Consider the following 23,364-nt stretch of genomic DNA (forward strand, 5'->3'; position numbering starts at 1 on the left):
ACAGCAATGCAAGCTTTGCACTGGCAATAATGTAGTTATGGGGAGCCATGTAATAAAAAAAGGATCCATTTTGTCTGCAAACTTGTCCACTCACAGATGCTAAAGCTCCAGCTAACACCACCACCAGCAGCTGGCATTGCTGTGATGCTTTCCATTCTTTGTGTGGGGCGTGAGGAGCGTTAGAATGATGGTGGACCACCACAAATGCACATGCTCTCAGCAGGTATCAACAGACCAAGAATGACTTACAAGATCTAGAGCTGCTGCCAGAATGGAGGCATCAGGGATGGTGCCTGGCTCACAGCAGTTGAGCAGAAACTGAAAGCGCTTCATGCCTTGGCGGATGGCTCCCAGGTTCACAACATTCTTGGATTTTCCTCCTTCTTGTTTGGAGGTCAAGTGATCATCAAAGCTATGGCAACCTAAAAAGGTAGAGAATACAGAGGGGATGCAGGGAGGGGTAGAGAGAAGGGGACACAGTCTCTCACCAGTAAAAAATGGGGAACAAAAATCTCCATGAGCACAGTCTTAGTGCAAATCCCTTTCTCTCCTTGTGTTATCTTGAAGATAACAGGTTTATTTTTACAATACTCGTGACTTCCATGAAACAGATAGACAACTAGTCAGATTCTGGCATATCTTCCCATAGTATTTCCACCATACCCAGTGTGGAAGCCAAGGACCTACCCCAACACAGATGAATTAGGATGTTGTTTTTCCTCCCCACCTCTTTAACACAGATACCTTGCTTACAGACTTTTCTTCCTTAATAATCTCCTACCTTACTTCTCTGTCACCTTTAAGTTTACTTTAAAGTGCAGCATGCCTAACCCTTACTTCTCATGAATCAATTTAGTCATGTATCATCCACTAGGACAGAAAAACCAGTAATGAATGTGTATGTGGGAATCAAGCACTGTCCTTTTTTCAGGCATACATCTGCAATTACCACAAGAGTAAAGTGAGACTGGCCTCAACTCCTAGATTCTCATCATTCCAGCCTCTCTCCCTTGAAAGGTCTTTCTACATGTTTGGATGGAAAAAAGTTCCATTCTAAAATGAAGATGGCATCCCACTCCATGGACAATTGAAACTCTGTGTATAGAGTTCACATCATCAATCAACTTAGCACTAAAAAGTCCAAATTAGCACTTCTAGTGCAGAAGATCATTATGCAGTTGGTAGCCAGAGTTGAGAGAATGGTAGAAAGACAGAGATTAGAAATAAGGAAAGCTGTTTCAAGGCCAAAGTGTTTGGCCAAAAAAAGCATAGTCAGTTTCTGGGCTTTTTGTCTTTACCCACATTACTGTCCCTGTTTACATCTGAAAGTACAAAAGTTCACAGAACACAGAAGGATAAAGCACTGAAGAAGAGAACACTGAGTGGAGAATTCAAAATTGGTTTTAAACATAGATTATTTGAAAGACAAGAGTAAAAACATCAGCTCTACAGGACTTTTTTACTACTTCAGGAAAGAAGAATGGCTGGAACTCAAAGTTCTTTTGGGTGTGCACTCCCTAGAATTGCTTGGGAAGCATTTATGCACCACAAAACAAGTCACAACAGAAAATGACAATGTAGATCTTCACTTTTCCCTTGATGACAGAAGTATATCAAATTTCAAGAGACTTCTTTACACATTCCTTGTCTTTTTTTCTCTCCAGTGAAGATGTACCTCGTTACCAGCAAACAAAAAATTCCTGTGTTGGGAAAATGTTTTGTTTAAATGGATCAAACAAAGCAGAAGGAACAAGTAGAACACTTACAGATGCGAGTAGCCACAAGCATCCTTCCAAGTCCTTCTGTTTCCTTATAGCTTTTATATCTGTTTCCTTATAGCTTTTACATCTATCTGAGCCTTCCTGCTATGACTGTCATAACACTAAGTCATTTGAGGTACAAACAAATGTTTCCTATTCAGGCCCCTCTTAAGCCTGTGTGAGATAAAGAACAGAAATTTGCCTAAGGCATGTCCCTAACCCACACCATAAAGAGCTAGCAGAGCTTTTGTCCATCTGAGCTCAGTGGCATAGCTCAAATTTTGTGGAAGCTTTACAAGACAATTCTTCAGAGGCAGCTGGTGACTGTCCCTTGCTATGCTCATTCTGGAGTGGCCTTGCTGTGATCAGGGCAGCCCTCACTGACCTAATTCATGTCTCAGGCCTGCAGAAGATCTCCCCCAAAGAGCAGAGACCACTTCCTAACAGAGGAGGACACAGAAGCTCCTGCCCCACAGTCACTCCCTCTGTGACCATGAGCTCACCCTTCAGAGCCAGCTTGAGCTTGAGCCACCAACTTCTGTGGTCACAGCATCTTCAGTAAGTGCCCAAAGGCATGGCTCTCATGCAAATGCTCATGTCTATGTGCTTTGCTCTTGGCATAGGTAAAAAGATCATTAAAATAAATATTTTTACACATGAATATGTAAATATGTATGTATATATACATATATATGTATACATATGCACACATACAGATACACACACATATATGTATGCTTAAATACATATGTAACACAGAATTTCCAGTGGTCTACATGATAAATCATGATGAAGATTACAGTTCGTAAATGATGTCACAAATTATTCTACATTTTATAATGTTTAATGCAATTTATTTCTCCCTTATCCATTTCCTCTTAAATTTGGTCTACTGTTTAAAAAACCCAAAAACACAAGAGGAAACACTATATGGAGAGAAACATGAGCAAAATGATAGCATAACACTGTGAATAACAAAAATGAAAAGGCAGAGATTCCAATACACTGCTTTTGGGTCAGATCTTGAAGGATTTAACAGTACGCTCATCCACCATTAAAAGGCTTTTTATTCTCCCCTCGTTAAGCACAAAAAAATTGATTATCTGTATGGAAGACAGAGAAGCACTGGATATCTGAAGGCTCAGTGTATTGCTGTTGTTCTGCTGGGCTATAAACTGTCCCACCATGAAGTGGCCTCACACTGATGTTGCCGTGCATGTGCAAGCACAGACACACACAGGGCAGACACAACTATTTTTACTGAAGTTTCTTGTCTTTCATTGAGTATCAGAGATCCTTGTGGGTACAGTGACTCCCTTAAAATCACACTTTGCCTTATAAACTTTTATTACTCTTGTATTAGCAGGAGGAAAAAAACAATTGTTTTCTGCAACAAAATATGAAGTTTATCTCACAAAAAAAGCTGAGACAGTCTGAGAAGTTCTCACTGCCCCTCAGCTGTTTTTAACCAGTGAGAGCTGGGAGGAAACATGGTGGAAGAATTTCATACCTACTTCAGCACAAAGCAGTGGATGAAGAAACTAATTCCTTCCATCCCTGGGGAATGCTACCAGACTACAACAAGCTGCTGAGCTGATGCATTCTCACAAAGGAACAATACCTCTTATCTAGGAGCTAACTGAAAAGCACCACCATGCACCAGTGGCAGACAAAGACCAGTTTACAGTGACAAAAAATGCTCATATTTTGCAAGTATCACTTGCCTTAAAAATGCCTTCCATGCATTACACTTCAGGCCTGGGACAGGTGATGGCAAAATGCACACAATGCAATGTCCAAGTGTAATGCCAGAAAAAAACCGAACGTAATGCCAGAAAATGTAGCATATTGTAAAACTATAGAAAGCATGCTAAAAAATAAAATTGACTCCTTTTTGTGCATTTTTGGGAATCTGGATGCATTGTCTTAAAAAAAAATAACAGAGCTTCAAGATACAAGGTTATCTCCCTGACAAGAAGGATGTGCTTTGAGCTGATGACATGAGCATGTCAATGACTGCATGACATTTTAAAACAGATTATACCATCATCTTGTATTATTCATAAAGGCACTTTTCAGACATTGCTGACTTTGAATGTACATAACAATTAAATACACTTCTGTGGAAAAGAAAAGGAGTGTTTTCATTATTATGTTGTGTGCTAAGAAAAAGGAACAGCATCCCTAACGAATGGTATGCAGAGACTAGACATGCAAACACAGAAGAAAAGAGATAATTACAAAAAGGTTTGTGTAGGGTTTTCCATTTCTGTGCTGATATTTGATAAAACTGTCAAATAGTTACAAATTGAAAAAACAAAACTAAACAAAAAAACTGATGGAATTGTTGTATTGGACAACAGAAGATTTACACACCTGATTTTGAACTGAATAAGTGCTTTGAAACAAGCATTGTTTTTCAAGTGTATTGACCAAATTTAATTTGATTTTAAAAGCCCAAATGTTGTATTGTAGATTTTATTTGGATAGTCTGATTTTTTTTTGGAAAAAAAAATTACCAGAGCTTTTTTTCTAAATCAAAATAAAAGAAAGAAGGAAGGGAAAGAAAACAGTTACAAAGACTAAAAAATCAGAGAAGTCTACGATGGAGACAAAAACCATGGTGAAAGCAGGGGAAAAAAAAAAGGGGAGGGAAAGGGGTAAAATACAGAAAGAAATATATTTTTAAAATGATTAAAAAAGAAAAGAAAATAAAAAAGGAGACGAGAACCCTGATTTCTAACCATCTTTTTCTTCTGTGTGATGAAGCTTGGATGGGTGTCTTCGGCAGGTGCGCCATTTACCAAGACGCTTGAAGAAATTCTCCTCTTCATCCCGCCCGTTGTCCAGGCCTCCTCCCGGCCCCCCTCCTTCAGACAGCTTCACTGCGCTGGTAAACTTCACCTGTGCAGGGACAGAGGGGCTGCTCAGCCTGTGCCACAGCTGGACTTGGCCTCAGTGGTCAGGCACAAACATCTGCAGGGTCACCACAGTGACACAACTGCGTCTGCACAGATCTACATGCACTGAAGCACTTCATCTTTTAAGCTTTCTGCTTAAAGGATTGATCTTTCTTGACAGGCTGTGAAAGGACAAAGAAGGAAGGAGAAGTGTGGCCAAAAATTAAAGCTGGAGTGTGTTGGCAGAGCCTGCACTTCCTCTCAGTGCACCAGGGCAGACTGACCAGTACAGCGTAAGTTTAACCTAGTCTTCACCATGAGTTACAAAAGTTCGGTGTCAAATTCCCATGGCTTTACTCTGGAGACTTCTTGTTATCTGCAAAGTCCATACTGAGTAAAAACATGCAGCTGAAACCAGCCAGACCCTGCCTTTTCAAGCTCCCTGCAATGCAGCCTGACACATTTACCTTGGAGCTCTGCCTGATGAAGGAGAGACGGTCCACAGAGCTGATATCAAGGAGATCTTCCACTCCATCAGCCAGGCCAGAGAGGGAGGAGCGCTTCAGCCAATTCCCTGTTGCAGAACAATCCACTCAGTACAAATTAAAAATTATTTCTAGAATTATTTCTATTTCTTAGCAATTGCAGTATATTTCTCCACAGTGGCCACACTAAGGCGTGGGAAAATGGGAGAAAAGCATAAGGTAACATTTTCATGAAACATGTATTAACTGGCAGGCAAGGCCAGGTCCTGGGAACTGGAATGGATATATTCCCTGTCTAACAAATGTTAATTTGGAATATCTCTCTTCTACAGACAGGAACAGTGCCTGTGAGATTACAGTACTAGCCTAATACTTTGGGGGGAAAAGTTTCAATAATCTATTTTGACCAAAATATCCCTTGGTATCATTGGCAAATTGCTTACATTTTCCTTTGCCTCAGTTCCACATCTGTAAAATGGAGAGGAGCAGCAAATCACATCTTCTTTTGAGAGAATACATGGGCAAAAAGGAACTGTGTTGCAGCATTCCTTAAGACAGCTATGTCTAGCTGAATTTCTCTGCACATGCAATATGTATAGAGAAGAGAAAGAGACATACATTTACCTATGGGAAGTTTGAGTTTCTTTCGAAGGGAAATCCGTCGGGAGCGAGAGCGGGAGCGCCTGTCTGTGGTGGTTCCGGAGTGAGCCGTGGTGCACTCGGATGTGTCCTGCTCAGACTGGCTACTGGTATCACTTGCTGCACTCTGTGACTTAAACATCTTCCTCCAGAAGTCCTTGCGTCCCAGATTGGCCCCTTGGATTTGCTCATCGCTGGAACAGAAAGTGTGCAGAGCATGAACCGTGTATCTCAAAACTGTGTTTTCAAACTGAAGTTTGGATGCTCAGGGAAATGAGAGCTCCTTTCTGCAGCCCCCCCCCAACCTCTCTGTTACTTGAGGCTGTTTCATTTTGAACTCCAAATATATTGTTCTTAGTGAGGCATAAGCTTGACAACACACTCGATATTGTTCAAGACACAGAAAAACCATCTTTTCTACCCTTAGGCACTTGTCCACTGTGGCAGAACATTGTCATCATCCCCTCCTCTACCACAGAAAGCTTATCTGCTCTGTCCAGCTGGGTGAGATAACCCAGACCAGAGAGATGCCTGAAAGGGAGTTATCTCTGGTGCCAAAGAGGTGAGAGCCCCAGCTGACAATGAACATCCCTGACCTTGAGAATGAGATGTAAAGAGATAAGTGAGGAATCATTAACTGAGAGATACTTTACAACTACAAAAGCTACACAAATTTTCATGGGAGCAGAAGTCACATACACACTCGCTGGAAATGTGTAGGGCTCCCTCCCCAAGCTTGGATGCATTTTCATGGTTACTTCTCCAGAAACTGAGAGCAAAAGATTTTTTTCTGTATGCCCCATCTGAAACTGGATGGTAAGATACACTGAATCCTAATCTATACTATTTCTTCTCTAGCTGTAATATAGGTACCTTGTTATTATAGTGCACTGAATTGTTAATCTCCTAGTAGTGTTTCTTTTGTTTATCCTGTGTGGTAACTAAACTTACTTAGTTAGACAGTTAAAATTGTGTCTATTAAATAAATGATTCATGTAATAGGCTTAATTGGCCATTATTAAGAACCTGAGAAGTGAGAGCAATCTGGAGTACAGGTCACCCCTAAAAAGAGTTACTGCCAGAAAAATGAGTCAAAGGCAGGACTTGTTTAAGCTCTCCTCTCCATTCATGACATCCATTGAATAGGTCACTCCAATTTTTAGTTTCTACATATGAAAGTAAACCACTTTCTTTATGTCAAAATGAACTATGTTTATAAGACCACATTAGTAATTTCTACAAGCATTTGTACCAGAAAGCTTTAGGACATCATGACAGCCATTTGTGAACCTGCTCATTAAGTACTGGAATTGGGACAACATTTTTTACTATATTCTTGAGATGTCCCATGCCTATAGCAGGGCTCAGAGAGGATGAACTTGCCTGAATTCTCCAGAGCAGTAAAAGCCTTTGTTATCCTTGCTGTCTCAGACACAGTGAGACTTTGTGGGCTCAGATAAGGCAGGAGAATATGTGATGTAGAGCTCTGGGCCCTTGTAGAAGCAATGTCTTCATGCAGTGCATCTCAAAGCTCTTTAACAAGACAGACATGTATTCAGAGGAGTTAAATGACTTGCCCAAAATTACTGAGGGACCGATGGCCATTTGTTGAATTTTCTAAAACTCTTGAGAGTATTGTTTAAGTTTAATTAATTGTAAATGGCAAAATTTCTTTGTACATAGATTTCAGTTGTACAATGCCAACAGCAGGTTGATTCCCTGTGCTGAAAAGGGAACTACAGCTCTCTTCAAAGACTATGTGCCCAAGGCAGGTAAGAATGGGCTGGCTCTCACTGAAGCATTAATCACCCTTAGCAACAACTTGGAAGTAGAAAATTAATAAAATCATTGCCCAAGAGCACAAAGAAAGCTTGGAGAACAGTTGTGGTTAATTCTCTGAGGAATTAACATGCTATTCACTGCTATGGCAGTATGGTACACCACTGACAAATCTACTGCACTGTCATTTGAACATCTCTGCTGTTTCCCTGTCAAAATCAGGATGGCAGCACTGAAAACAAGCATTACCTGGTTGTTTGCAGTAGCTCTTGTGTGGACACTCAACAGCTTGTTGTACCACCCAAACAGCCAAGTCTGCTATCCTGTCCCTGTTATTTGTGCTAACCCCAGAAGGAAGCTGCTGGCACTAACACATTGAACAATTCAGTATTTACTTACTGCTCTGGAGTTTGCATTGGGCGGCTGGAGACGTAACTCCGGCATTCATCAGGGGCAGCTGAGGCCTGCCCTTTGTCAATGATGACACTTCCTGCCTCAGATCTGTACACACAAGATAAATCATCAGCCAAAGGAAATGGGTGGCCCATCTCATGGTCATCACACAGAACTGAATAGTGAAACCTGCAAAGTAGCTTTGGAGATGTACCCTCTCGTTAGCAATTTACTGTCTCTATGTACATATTATTCCCAAAAAAGGCATCAGCTCTTAGCAGCAAAGCCAAGGTTTTCAGGACTTCTTCAACTTTCTTAATACTTCTTCCCAACAATTTAATATGACAAATTCATCAAAGCACCAGAGGAAATTTCTTTTTGGTAAAGAAGCATGTCAGTATTAGATTTCTTCTGGGACTTGTTTTACATACCAGGGTTTACCTGTCAGAAAAATAGGTACACATCCCAAAGGATGTGATGCATATTAAGAAGTACATCCACAGAGTGTTCTGATTCTTAGTTCTTTTAACCTTTCCTTGTCCCTGTGTTTCCATGGCACTGTTCTCTTATGCCTCTTATATGAGGCAGCCAATGCTTTTCTCTGTAAATTTGTTGCAGTCTCAGATCATTACATTTTAAAGGAGGCTGCTGCCACAGCACAAGTCTGAACATCAAGAACTGACATGCTATAAAGACAAAACAATCCCTTGGACTTCCTACATTTGTGTTCAGCACAGATAGTCATGGAGTCATATGCAAGTCAGTCATTTACCTTCTCCCTCCTGACACCCACCTTTTGCTGCCAGAAGGTTTTGGGTCTTGCTCTGCTTCCTCTGTCTTTTTTCCTGGTATTAACTTTTCAGCACTGTCCAGGAGGGCACTGAGTGCCACTCTCCGAAATACATTCCCATGGGCCTCCTTGATGAACTGGACCAGCTGTCGGATATCACAGTACAAGCCCTGAGTAGCAAGACACCATGAAAAAGAACAAATTCAGTCTGCAGTTCCTAAGGAAACACTGAGAGTCAACACTTCCTGAGGCACTTCACCAGGCCATTACTTCTCCTCTGGCTGTTGTGTGATCTGCTCTTCAGGTATGTGGTTTGTGGTTTTTGGCTGGAAACTCATAGTGAACTCAGAAGAAGCAGACAGGGAGGAGTGTTATTATGGAACATGATCTGCAGTGGGATACAGCAGATGGAGAGGTATCAGAGACTAACAGTCCTGTGAAATGAGGACTTAAAGTTTGTTTTATACCACTCATCAAGACCACAAACTTAAAAGGCATGAAATATCTCAGATGCACATGAGAGGATGCAGAGTGCAAACAACTGCACATTTTTTTCAAAACCAGTGGGTGTCTTGGGATTTTTTATTTTTCATTATTTTAGAGCTTCACATCATATGAAGAGAGAGGAATGACTCACTCATTCCCCAGCCTACCTTCTGTACTCAAAGCCCATTTTAGTTCTGAACATTCATACACATCTGTGATGTGCAAATCACCTCTATATCTGAGGGTAAGGGGATGGAGGGAACAGTTTTACAGGGCTTGGTTTTTGATCTGTGAGCTTTCTTGGAAGACCTTGAATTATTCTGAAAATTCCTAGCAAGGAGCAAAGGAAAACAAAACAAAACAAATAAAACAAAACAAAAACAACATTAAAAAACAAAACAAACCACCAAAAACAAACAAAAAACCCACAAAAAACAAAACAAAACAAAGAAAAAACCAAAACCAAACCAAACAAAAAACCCCCAAACAAACAATAACAAAAAAAAAAAAAAACCCCAACAAGCTTATAATTTCACCTGTATCCTGATTAAGGCTTTTTCAAAAAGTAAGATATTGACCACAAGCTTGACTTTAAAGAATGACAAAACAACAGCAAATCTGCACACATGCTCTACATGCTGTATTCTCCATACAGGCACAAATAACATTTTTACCCTTAGGGATAAGTTTCACCTTACACACTAAAATAGAGTCTAGAAAGATACACAATTTACAAGAAAAATTTACACTTGGTGCTCCTAATCTAGGTCAAATAATGGGGCATATTTTTCTGTATGCTAACAAACAAACTCTTATGAGAAACATAACTTTGATTGAACATTCCAAAGGAGGAATATCCATAAGAACTAGAGGATTTGGACCTTTGGTTTAAGGTGTTAGTGTGGTTTTCCATCTCCTACTCCCCTCACCTCACAGAGCAGTACAGCCCCTTTAGCTGGACTCGGGTGTCTCTACACCTCTGCTGTAAGGATTCACGAATACAAGAATATTTTTTGCTTGTTTCCATCAAAACTCCTGATTCCTGATGATAAAGCAGGTGGCCTGAGCCTAGCTGCTCGAGTACACCAGTTTGGAGGGAGAGCACTCATGTCGTCCAGTCCACTGACTGCTCTGGGAAGACAGAATGTGCATAGCAAAAAGCAACACCTTCCTTTCCTCCACGTGTTCAGTAAATTGAATGTTTGTCTAAGCCTTGGGAAGATCTATTCAGTTGCTGTTCAGTAATTCACAAAGTCTGGCACCCATGTGCCATGTGGTTAACCAAGTGAACTGCCTTTGACTTTGCTGAAGGTTGATTCGTGGCAGCTATGGCCCTAGAATCATAACTGATTTAATAAAATGAATCAGTAACTGAGATTGGAAATGACTGCTAACATCCTTGAATCCAACCTTTAACACAGCACTGTCAAGTCCACCAAAAAAACATGTCCCTGTTTCCATGTTCACATATCTTTTAAATCCCTTCAGGGACAGTGATTTCACCACTCCCCTGAGCAGCCTGTTCTAATACCTGACCTCCCTTTTCAGTGAAGAAATTTTTCCTAATATCTAATGTAAACCTCCTCTGATGCATCCTGAGACCAATTCCTTTTGTCCTGTCACTTTTACCTGGGACAAGAGACTGACCCACACCTTGCTGCTAACTCCTGTCAGGAAGTTGTAGAGTGCAAGGTCCCCCCCGTGAACCTCCTTTTCTCCAGGCTAAGCAAGCCTGTTTTCCTCAGCTGCTCCTCATAAGACATGTGCTCCAGATCCTTTCCCAGCCCCATTTTCCTTCTCTGGACATGCTGTAGCACTCCAGTGTCCTTCTTTAGTGAGTGGCCCAGAACAGTCCCCAGATTCTGAGATGCAGCTTCACCAGTACCCAGTACAGGGAGACAATCACTGCCCTGGACCTGATGGCCACGCTATTGCTGATACAAACCAGAATTCGTGGCTCTTCTTGCTCATTAATCCTTCCACACTGTGCTACTTATTCACTTGGAGCACCACAGAAGCTGCTTGGACAGAGAAGAAATTTTCTTTCAGACTGCCCAGCTTTTTTCCTGTCTGCGACCCCAGGTTCCAAGCCAGACATGCAACAGGACAGCACATTTGTATAATTTTTATAGGCTACATGGATCATCATTTGCTACATGGATTTGGCTAAACTGAATGAATTGTTCACTGCAAAGTCTCACTCATGACACCCAAGTGAAAAAAGTAAGTTTGTTAATGTGGCATCAAGTGCTTACCAGGTTTTCTGGGCTGTGGAGCTCATGTGTAGTGGATGCACAGCGAGTGATCAGTGACTTGAACATGGCACTCACAATAATACCTTCTACACTTTGGGCTGTAGACTTGTTGTCCACTGTGCTGAAGTTATTCCCAAATCCAGCCTTATCTGTAAAATTCAAGTATAAGCAAGCCATCTTGTTGGGAGCAGCTCAAAAGAGAGAGTTTAAAGACAGATGTAAAGGGATTATGGTACGTGAGACAAGGACACATCCCCACCTAATATCCTGTGCTCAGTTCTCACAATCCCACCCCACAGAAATATAGCAGAAGCAAAGGGTAAAGTAAATGATAAGCATGAAAGTTTCCCAGAAATAGCTGTATTATGAAAAAGGATTGAAAATATCAGGACAATTCTAGCTTTGTTTAATCCACATCTCTCATTTAGAGAAGTGCAAAATAAGGCTTAAAATTTGAACAATAACTCCAGCTTTTCTAGTTACCATTCTAAGGGATAAGAGATGTTTGATTAAGCAGCAAAGTGACAACACCCATGAAATGAAAATCTTTTGAACTGTGGGAATGCTTTTCTTGGAAAGTACACAAGGACACCAAGCTTTCAGAAAGACTCAGAAAATAATTACACATTCACATGAATTTAAAAACCATCCCAGTTTCCTGAGATGAGAGAAAAGACTTGCAAGAGCTGCATGAGCTGCCATGCTCCAAAGAATAAGCCCATCAATAATTGATGAATACTTAGGGAATCTTCTTCATGAAAGATGGCTATGTAACGTTCTTTGATGCCATCTCTGAAATTTCTGGCATCAAAGACTGTTTTTAATTAATTTTGATTAATTTTAATTAATTAGTCAGATTCCCCCAATGTTTCAGAGGAGCTATTCCTCCTCTGTAAACAGTCATTCTTAACTGTTGTTTCATGCAGTGACCAAGCATAAATGTTTGATTTAATATAATATAATATAGCACATATTATAATATAATTTTCCTAATTTAAAAAAATCCTCAAACTTCCCTATATGCACACATGCATGCACATTTGTAACTGCAGGCACATCCATCTGTGTGTCCATATTCTTGTTCATTCAAGCCTTTCTTGCTGCTTACTCCCTCATCTGAGACACCACAGAGGGTTTTAAAGCTCAATTATATCTCCATTCAGAATAAACCATGTGTTAAACAGGCCATTCCACCTGGTTCCTTGTCGTGTCATGAAGCAGAAAACTTCCTGCCTGAGGTATCATTTAAAGAAAATCTCTTCTGTGAAGAGCCACAGACAGGAGATAGGATGAATCAAAGGGAGCCCTTCAATTTCAGGTGCTGTGTGTGCTCTGAGATCTCAGGGCAAGATCACTGGGTGGTCAAATCCAAAGTGGTCCAACTCCCTTGACCCCCACTGGCTAAGGATACAGTTTATATATTCTGAGAGCAGAAAATCACATTTTGTAGCTTGTAAAGGACAAGAATGTGGCTTCTTTCTGATGGCACAGTTTAAGAATACACAAGTGACAGGTTCTGATGTCAGGTATACTTACTATCAGTGACTGGCTCCATGCAGAATCCTAGTAAAGCATGCAGGAAATCCACCACATTATTGAGAGAATCCTTGTTCACATAATCTCTCACCGTCTGCCGGAATTGCATCTTATCCAGTTTGTACAGTTTCGTGAGGCAGTTCTGGGCCTACAACAGCGTCCATCAAATCATATCACATCAAAGTACATGTTCGAGTTTTGCTAGCAAGAGCAAGGTAATTTTGCACTTAGCTAGTGCTCTGCTGTCTCTGAATGGTCCCATAACAAGACAGGTTCACCTCTGGAGCCAACAAGAATTTCAACACAAAAGAGAGTGCCCCGCTCTTTGAGGTGGTGATAAAGCCACTACCAGCTGTATCTCAAGTTCTCTTTTCCCCTGTCCAACCCCAAAGGAAATTCTCACTGGATGTAAATGAACTGGGAATGTACCAACTCTGTCAATGCTCAGTGCCTTGGTGGAACAGGTTTTTAGCCTTAGGCATCTGATTTTCACCCTCCAGCTCAGACCCAACCTATTGAATGCACCTATACCCAATGACCAACTTACATCATACGAATCACTGACTTTTTACTTAAAATTGTCAACTTCTTATCACAAAACTACCCATCCTACTGGGACCCCATGCAGCCTGGAGTTAAAAGAATCTAAAATATCATCTCTATAGGAAACATGAACTCTGCTGTTATCTACAATAGGGTGCTTAATTTTCCAGTAAACTCAGACATGATTGTCCACGCAGTCAACACAAATGATGCATGCAAAGCAGTTTGGCCAGACAAACACACAGAAAATGCAGCAGACTTACACATGTAGGAAATTATTTTCCTCAGTTCAATGGGCCTGATAAGAACCTTGGTTCCAAGAGACATACTCATTTATACTTCATGTTATGCATGGGTCTAAATGCTTTGCTGGCTCAGCTCCAACAGAAATTGTGATGAATATGGTACCTGCTCAACCAGCGCTCTATGCAGAACCTTTCTAGTGTTACCACTGGGACTCTCTCACCCCATCCTGTCCAGCTGTGTGCACTCCTGCAGTACCTGGAAATCTAGCTAACACAAGAACGCTGCAAGGATACAGAGCAGCATTTCCATCTCTGAGAAATCAATCTCAGAGCCCAGAACCTAATTATAGCTCTGTTGGCATGGCTCAAGCTAACTAAAGCCATGGAGAAGAATCTGGTTCACAGGCATCCCGTGGGATTAGTAAATTCTCATTATAGTCATGAAAAATGCTCCCTTCTACAAGCACACAAGGTGAGGAGGAGGCATGCACTGAGAAGGCCTTTGAAAATCCCCCATTTAAACAGGAGTTGGACCAATCTCAAACTCTTCTGGATTAAAGCTGATGTCTGGGCTACATTCTGGGCCCTTTCCAATGCCTTAACTGGGGCAGAACTCAGTTAAAAATTAGAAAATGTTAGGAATCAGCAGTGATGACCTACCATATCCTTCAAAAGGGCAAGAGTGAGCCTTTTACTTCCTTGCAGAACAGCAGAACAAGTACAGGTCAAATACAGTGCACTCCAACTACCAGGAGCTGATGGAGCAGCCCAGCAGCAATCAATCCTAATCACCCTTAGGATAGAATACTTACACCTTAGACTTCTGGATTTATATAGGCACCCCAAGATAGCTGCACCTCTTGTAAATAGCATATTCTTGGGGTACTGTCCTGGGAAAAATTGCTAACACCAGCTCACACATGGGATTTTCTCCCGTGTATCGTCCCAACCCATCCACTGCGGGGGTCAGAAGCACCCTGGGCCCCAGATGTGCTCTTAGAAAGCCCAGGGACTGGAAGGCAACACTACAGCTGAAAATCTGCTAACAGCTGGGCTGCAACACAGCCTGTGAGCTGGGGAAAAAGCAACACATTTACTGTCAATACAGGGAAAGCTACAGAGAGGGCAGGCAGCGATCTCAGCAGCTGATGTCGACAAGGGGGGGACACTTTAATGAGCTTTAATTCTCTTACATTCTCCCGGAATACCTGGAGTCTCAGGCGATCTCCAGAGAGCCCTCGGTGTCCTTCTCCACAACCATAGGCACAGCCCAAGGACTTGACAATTTTGATCAGCATTGTGAGTGCCAGCCTATGGGTGCTGACAGATGGGCCTTCATCCTGAGGGTCACAGAGGGAAAGACGGTGTGTAACCCTGGCACAACCACTGGCATTTTGTTAGCATTTTACTTCTGACAAACTGCTTTCCATTTCTCATCTCAGGCACTCCATTACTGAGTTGCTGTTCTTGAAGTGTTCACTCCAATTATTTTTCAAGTTCAGAGACCAGACCCCTTAGAGCTCCCATTAAAAAGTTATGCTATAAATGTGAAGTCCCTACACGCTGCTATGCATACCATTCAGAACTTACTTCAAAAAATTATCCCTGAAAAACAGAGTTGGCTTGGCTGAGTAGAAAGCCAAGCATCTTTTAAAAACATCTTAGATATTACACTACTATAAATTGCAACTTCAGAGGTCAGCAATATAGCATCTCTTGTCCAATTCTCATAGCAATACTGAAAAATGTATGACTTCTAGTAATCAAATAAAAGAAACAGTGTGCACACACTGGGTTCCATTTTTCCTTTACAAGTTATGAATAATAAACCTGAAAAAAAAACAACATTGTGATCAAGGGCTTCAAACACTTTGTCAAGATATTGAAAATGTCCATGCCAGGCTCACAAACTCCATTTTTGGCAGCTGCTTCTCTGGAGTAGTTACAGTGCTTGAATTGCTAATCATGTTTCCTCAGCAGAATCCCAAGTGAGCACCAGAGCAAGACAGAAGGGCAGCTGCATTCACATGCATGCTCAGTCTTAACAGACATTACAGTACATTTGGAATTGTACGAAGAGAGAAGCAAGACAAACCTTTTCTTGTTTTTTGTCATTCTTCTCATATGGCCCTCCTCCTCCTCCACCACCTCCATCACCTCCGCCACCCCCACCGCCTCCACCACCTCCTTCTTCTTCTCCATCTCCAGCTCCACTAATTGGAGGTGGCCCAAAGCCACAAGCTGAACCAGAAGCAGCCCCTTTAAGCTGGAAGGATCCTTCACTTGGTCTCTTTTCAGGGGCCTCATTTTCTTTGTTGTCGCTCTTCCTCCGAACTTTCTCCACGCAGGGCACCACGCCAAGCTGCAGTAAGCACTCCACGATGTTCAGTGCCACATCACAAATCCGGGAACTGATGTCGTGGTTCAGAACCAAGTAAACAGCCTTCAGGACCACCTGAGAGATTCAAACATCCTATTTAAAGCCAGAATTACTTTCCCTCCAAGTAATACTTAGTGCCTGGAAATTTTAGGTTCCAGAAACTCGTTACAGTGGGCACAGTACAAATTCTGAACAAATAATGCACAACCCTAAACACCAAAAGCCTACAATCTAGATGTCAGACAGGAATCCACAAGGCTGAGCACTGTCAGGCTGAAAAGGAAACCATGAGATAACATCTGTGAGCCTGAGAACACTGCTACAGTGCACCAAGAGCTGGCAAATCATTAAGGGGAAAGCAGAAAAAGTGAGGTTTAAGGTGCTAGAAGAAAGGTGCTACTCAGTATTATACTATTTTATAGGGAATTTGGTGCATGCCCCAGGAACACAGCCATTATGTAATACCACTTCAGATTTGATGTGTGCATTCCACATGCACATGCGCTCCTTGCAAGGAGTAACAGGAGTTGCAGTGTCTCAGAGGAGACTTTTAGGATATGCACAAATGTATCTGACTGACCTTTATATACTGCTGAGAGAAGTCATATAAAGAGGTGGAGGAAAAGCCCATCAAACCCCTGCTCTCAATGGTACAGCTATATTGACAGAAGAGGGACCTGGCTTTCCTCATTCCTCGCCAATTACCGAGAGATCCAGCATGCCATTCTTGTGGACAAAGCTGTTGGTTCCATCAATGTGATCCGTGTCCTCCAAGCAGCTGTAATTGATGCAGGAGTCCGTCAGGCTGCGGGGGAGGTTGGCACATGCAAGTGGCTCGTGGGGCATCTCAGGGATGGGCACCTGGTTGCAGAGCTTCCTCATGTGCTCGCTGAAGAAATCAGCGTATCCCACGTTGAACGAGGCCAGGGTGGTGTTGAAGGTTGCCACAGTGATGGTGGAGATCTGGGACCGCACTGCAGGGAGGAAAACAGCTGCCTGTAAATTCCTAACTCTGTAGTTATGGAATGGAGGATTGAGCAATTTCCAGCAAAATCCAGCAGCAATTTCCAGCAAAATCCAGCAGCTATTTACTGCATAGAGGCGTTAAATACCACAACATTCCCCGTGAAACCATTAAAGATGGCAATAACAAGTTTCTGTTCACACTTTTGTGTTGTGCTAAGGCAAGAAAACCCCAAACCATGCATTCTCCCTGCTGATGGCCACCAATTTTTTTAACAACTGCACCAGATAAACATGAACAGTCTGAACCCCTCAAGAGACAGAGAATCAAAAAAGGAAAAAAAATCAATTAGTCACATACACATAGAAACAGTAACACTCCCTTCCACTTTTTTGGGGTTGATATTTCAGTGGAACATCTGTCCTGAATTTACCTTCTTTGACTGTGTTGTCCCCGTGGCTGTTTGAGGGGTCTGGCAGTTCAGAGACCAGCGTGTGATGGGAGTGCGAGTGCCTGGCGCTCAGTCCCTCCATCTCCGTCGCTGTGTCAGAGCTCCCTCTCCGGGTGAACTTTCCTAGGGCCATGAAAGAAATGGAGATTCTGTTCAGTTGCCCAAGGGGTGGCTGGCCACAGCAGCTGAGGTTAAAAATCAAAGGATTGGAGCCTGTAAAAATCAAGGCTTTTCGGCACGCTGCGAGGCAGAACCGAATATTATGGTGGAATATTAATAATATTATGGTGGAATCCCTCAAGCAGGTTCAATGCCATAGATACCAAATGGCCCAAACTCTCTGTATGATTCCACCCTTTGGGGCATGTTACAGGAATTTAGTTCCTTCTCTTCTTGCCCCTAAAAATAAGTATATTAGGGTGAGGAGTGCTAAGGCAAAGGAAATCCTTCAAGAATACAAAAAAATACTGGTTAGTTAACTTAGAATCTTGAAGTAGCGAATTTTTTGGTTCACTGTACCTCTGCAATATCAAGACAGTATAAGCTTCACTGAGAAAATATTCTATTTATATTGTATCCAATATGCACTCCAGGATAACTGTGAATAGAACTTTTTGGCATATTAATGACATTTTTAATGATTCTAATGACACTGCTGTTAATAATTGTCACACTAATGATACTGCTGCCTCTCCAAAGATTTCTCTTTTAAAGAAGAGAATGCAAACATTCTTGGAATCTATTTGAAGCTGCACTTGTGCAATGCTTGCTACCACACAGGGAAGTGTATTCAGGTGGAACAGAGATCACTACAGGTTCCCACAGTATCTACAATTAGTGAACTGAAGCATAAGTCATTCAAGGTCTGCTGTGAGCAGGAACCAACAGGTGTGTAATGCTGCAAACAGAACCAAGGACACAGGGTGACAAAAGGACTGGATGAAGAAACAGCCCCTGTTGTTCTGTGAATGTTCATAAGAGGAATGACACAAAACGCAGGGCAGAGACAGCAATACCTCACCTAATATGGTGGTTTGCCATCCTCCTCTCTCCATGCCACGCCGGTCCTCCCCAATTCCAGAGAAGCTGCCAAAGGAGAAAGTGCTGCGAGTGGGGGAGACATCCAAGTGATCCTCGTGGAGGAGGAAGGGAACCCCCATCCGTCGCTGCCGCTTCTTCCCGGCGTGGTGGAATGGGATTGACCCTTTGCGCTCACGCTCCCGGTCCTCTTTGCGGCTCTTAAACTGCAGGAAGAGGAGCAGTGAAGAAGCTTTGAGGCATGGAAAACAACCACTTGAGGGAATAAGGTAACACAGATCTATTTCCCAAGTGTAGCTTTCTACTCTGAGCATTTTATCTTGGCCATTTCCCACCGCAGAATCTAATTGCATGCTGGGGTCCTGTGAGCGTTTGAAGGATTTCAGTCTTTCCCCTAGGCTGGGATGGATGCCCTTGGATAATTTTATGATATTCTTTGACCTTGAGCACAGAATGGATGGAAACCCAGAGCTAAGATGAGGTAAAAAAAAGTCAGAAGAACTCACTGAATCACCTGGAAGTACAGTGAGCACTGACTCTTAAAACTCAGCACTGTTTGAGTAGCCTCCTCTCATGCAGTTTCATCAGGACAATTACTTGAATAAAGACTTCAGTATTATGTTTGGGATGTGCATATAAAAACCAATGTAATAACATACAGAATCAATTCCAATGAAAAGGGAAGATACTCTCACACATGGCATAAAAATAATATATTTCAAGCAGACCTTGTGAATATATCATACGAGCAGACCTTCAGCAGCTACTAAGGAAGACTCTGAGGTGCTGAAGCATAGGTAAATTAAAGAGCAGTTTTCTTTCACTCACCTTTTTGAAGATGTTCATGCCCAGGTCTGTGGAGAGATCTGGAACTGCTGGTCTACGCAAGTTGGTCAGTGAAACCTTGGAAAATGCCTCCGTGCTTAGTGATTTTTCTTCCTCATTACATTTTATTGTAAGATCCTGCAGCTCCCAAAAGAAGACAAGCACAAGGAGAAATAGAGGATAATCAGCTTTAAAAAAGGAGCAACTTCCTAGAACTGTCATAGGAGCACTGTAGAGGAAAAAGACCTCCAACTCATTACACAAAAAAGTTTACACATTTAAAGAAAAATAAATGAACAAACAAAATTTAGAAAGATCCAGAATTATTTACTTTGTCTAACCTTTCAGTCACCAAAGCTAAAAAAGTACAGCACACTGTGGAAAGCCTCAGGCATTGCTGTCAGCCTGGTCTGGTGGCATGGAAGAACATGTTTGATTCTGATCCCAGGTATGACTCTGAGTAACTACTTTGTTACTTTTTAAAAATTATTATTATTAATTATTATTATTATATATTTTTATAATTATTATTATTATTTTTGTTATGTCTTTGAGGTCTTGGTTTATGTTGATGACCAATCATAATGGCTACTCTTTGCAAAGCATTTCATTTAAGATCTATGGCCTTAATAACATACACATTTAAATACATATTTTGGAACTAAACTGCAATAAGCAGCACTGTCCCTTCAAGAAACTTTGTTTTCAGAAAATTTATTTACTCACCAAGGAAATCTAAGACTTCTAAATTAGCAAATATCCTTTGCTTGTAGTAACAGGCTGCCCCTTCCATCATTTTTCATATGAAACTTCCCCTTTCCTATATCACAGTCTACCACAACAACAAAAACCATGAGGCTCACTCACTCCAGGTCCAGCAGAGCTTTTTCAACTCACCTCTGCATCAAACAACACATGCTATCCCTGCCTGCTGCAAAGAAAATTGGCACAAACTCAGCTTCCAGCCATCTGCTCTCAATAAAGATCTAATGCCAATCTCCCATGAGATGTTTGTGCGGCTGACCCAACCGAATTCCCTCAGGGTGATTTTCTTCTGCCTAGATATCAGCTTGTTTCCAATGGAATGTGCTTTTTCTTTGCTGTCCCACCAGAAATATTCTGCTGAAAAAGTGGGTCATGTTAAAACACCTTTTTGCTTTCAGTGCAGAGATCGCCATGTGTCAGGGATAGACAAAGTGACCGCTGTGACAGGTTTAGATTCTGCCTAGCCAGACTGCAAATTGCAGTAAAGATAGCCAGCCAGCTTCTGCAGTGCACAAGTGTGCAGTTTTATGCCCAAAAAGGTCCAGCAGAACCCTGTGAATGTCTTTGTAGCTGAAGCCTAACACCAGTTAATGTTTGCAGTACCCAATACTGGGGATCACACATTTTTCAGAGATTATCAGACTAATCAAAGACTACCCTTGAATCCTCTTAATTTTATCAGCACAAGAATGTAGGAGACACACAGCAGCAAGGCTCCTCTTCATCACTGTTTGTAGTACAGTTTATCAACCACTTTGCATAGATGACTAAAGATTCAGAGAAAGAGTCACACATAAAATCCAGTACACAGTAAACCAGGATTCAACCCTAGCCACCCTCAACATTGAGGCCAGCAAATACTCCATATAGCTTTTTTCTTAGCTTTTATAGCTCTCTGGCCTCTTCTGGCTGTAAAGCATGGTATGGATTTATTTTTGGATTAAGTATCATTGTCTGTGGGTTACTGAAGTGGTGTTTTAGTAGGTGGTTTAGCACTACAGCTGCATTGGTGCTATGATTAAGTTTTGTTTCTCTCTTCTACAAAGGAAGTGCAAGGCTGTAACAGCTTGTGAATGTGTGAAGTTTCCATGTCCTGCACCTGCCCTAACAGTGAATTCACTGCACACAAGTGCCATACATGTTTCCTTTATCACGTGTAGCCCGGTCTGAAGCATGTTCACACCAAAGTCACTTTTCAGAGGCAGAATATATTCATTTTATTCACACCCCATCCATCCCCCTTTTCCAACAAGGAGTGCCAGGACGCTGCACTGAGACTTTTCTTACTTTGCTACACAGCTTACTAGGCAATACAGGGAGGATATTCCTCATGCCCTCTCAATCCCTGCTGCTTTAGCCCAACCTTATATCTGAGATGTGATTTTACACACACAGATCCAACAGCAAGTGTGAGAGTTTTGCTGAGGCTCAGGGAGGTGCAGGATCATCAGTTTACCAGTTATCCTGATAAACTGCAGAACAATAGAAACGATGTTGGTCTGCCACAAAAATCTACTGCTCCTTGATGTGGTTTGCAGGCAGATGTGGTTTTCTTTACTCAGTTTTTGCCTGCCACTTTATATCTACCCTGCTGAAACACTGTACCAATGTTTTTGAGAAGTTATTGATCAACCTTTGAGTATAAATGATGGCACTATGTTAGGAATTTCAGATCTAGACAGAAAAATCGGACTTTAAGCATAACCCTGTGTCAGGTGAGCTTGTGAGGGCTCAGAGTACAACCCCTTGTGTTAAGAAAGAAAAAATCCTAACCTTTGTGAGGTGGCACTCTCTGCTCTGAGCTAGCAGAATGCCTTGTTTGATGAGACCTAATGTAAGAATAGCAGTAAAGTTCCTACAGTTGGCTGAGATGAACCAGAGCCCAGCTGCTCCTGTGTGTTGCACAGGTTTCAGTCCTCAAAATTGTAAAGAAGGGGGGCATGAGTTGAAAGTTTTGCTGCCTGGAAGACCCTTTCACTTCCTCCATCACAGCTGTTCTGCTTAACAAACTGGAACCCTGGAACGGGATTCTGTTTAGGTGAAGTATGGCAAAATTACACTGGGCTGACACAGAGGTTACCAAAAGCAATCAAACTCAGCCTTGGAGAGTCCTCACATTATCAGCTACCAAGTATCCAGTGGATTTGCCAAATGGAATTAACAAAAAAATCCTAGAGAAGTGCAATGGAATCTTCTGCAAAGCAGTCTTCTGCAAGCAAAACAGCCTAGAAAAGCAAGACATAGCCAAGTGTGTGAAAGGAAGTGTTTTTACAGCATGAAGGGAAGAACCAGGGCAACACTAGTGCAGCCAGTGCCCATGTGAGACAACCTCATCCATACTGCCTCTGTAAAACACTGACTGCACTCCCTGCTGCACTGGGAGCCAAACTTGCTAATATGCAAAACAAGCAAGAGCAAAGGGACAGAACATGCATGGAAATAGTGAAACACATCAGCAGCAATGTATTTCAGTTTTCCCTCCAGGTGATGATGTTAAGGAGGGTTTTTTGTATGCACACAGCACAGGTAGATTTCTCCACACACAGGTAGATAAAGATTGAATAGTAATTCTTATCACTGGCCTTAGTGCAGTTATGTCAAGATTTTACAGGGATGAAACATGTTATAGAAATTACACTAAAGTGTAATACAATTTAAACAATACTGCTGCTGCTGAGTCCTTAGAACCACAAGTAACCACCAGCTCTCATAGTAATGGTAAAAATATGTACAGATCCTGAGATCTAAAACCAACAGTAGTAATATTCATGTTGTTTATGTTTGTCTTCTAGATTTTGAACATCTGGGGTCTACTGGGCTAAAGATATTTCACCTTCCTTCCAGTCAAAATCTGTCAGAGTCCTGAAAGCAGCAATTTTAGGAAAAACACCAAGAGTTCTGAGATTTCCAATTAAAAAAAAAATATTTGATAGCAAAATGAACAGGTCTTTTATTCGAGTGTGTCATAAAATCAGAAGGCAAAAATAGAATCTCTGCTAAATTTTGCTAGGAGGTTCCATCAACCAAGTAAATCAGCATTTGCTGCTAAAAGCCCACATGACAGGAGAAGAGGGCACAACATAAAAGTAAAACAAATCCACAAGGAGATAACTGAAACTGCAACAACATT

General features: G+C 41.7%; 1 protein-coding gene across 5 annotated transcripts in view; it reads right to left on the reverse strand.

Annotated features, from left to right (window-relative positions):
- The window catches only part of UNC80 (unc-80 homolog, NALCN channel complex subunit), a 121,856-nt gene that overhangs the window by 78,623 nt on the left and 19,869 nt on the right, over positions 1-23,364 (reverse strand). For 2 of the 5 annotated variants that reach the window (XM_015634467.3, XM_033516037.1), the window contains exons 9-22: positions 19,473-19,607; positions 18,628-18,850; positions 17,589-17,729; positions 16,897-17,165; positions 15,907-16,266; positions 15,005-15,151; positions 13,024-13,171; positions 11,488-11,636; positions 8,750-8,916; positions 7,963-8,064; positions 5,770-5,978; positions 5,128-5,234; positions 4,565-4,664; positions 250-422 (exon numbers count right to left, since the gene is read on the reverse strand). In XM_015634467.3, the coding sequence (XP_015489953.1) occupies positions 250-422; positions 4,565-4,664; positions 5,128-5,234; positions 5,770-5,978; positions 7,963-8,064; positions 8,750-8,916; positions 11,488-11,636; positions 13,024-13,171; positions 15,005-15,151; positions 15,907-16,266; positions 16,897-17,165; positions 17,589-17,729; positions 18,628-18,850; positions 19,473-19,607 (2,430 nt within the window). Of the gene's footprint in view, positions 1-249; positions 423-4,504; positions 4,665-5,127; positions 5,235-5,763; positions 5,979-7,962; positions 8,065-8,749; positions 8,917-11,487; positions 11,637-13,023; positions 13,172-15,004; positions 15,152-15,906; positions 16,267-16,896; positions 17,166-17,588; positions 17,730-18,627; positions 18,851-19,472; positions 19,608-23,364 lie in introns of all 5 variants that reach the window. The other 3 variants (XM_033516036.1, XM_015634470.3, XM_015634469.3) reach the window with 3 other exon arrangements.

The sequence above is a fragment of the Parus major genome, chromosome 7 (assembly GCF_001522545.3).
Source record: "Parus major isolate Abel chromosome 7, Parus_major1.1, whole genome shotgun sequence".
NCBI lineage: Eukaryota > Metazoa > Chordata > Aves > Passeriformes > Paridae > Parus > Parus major.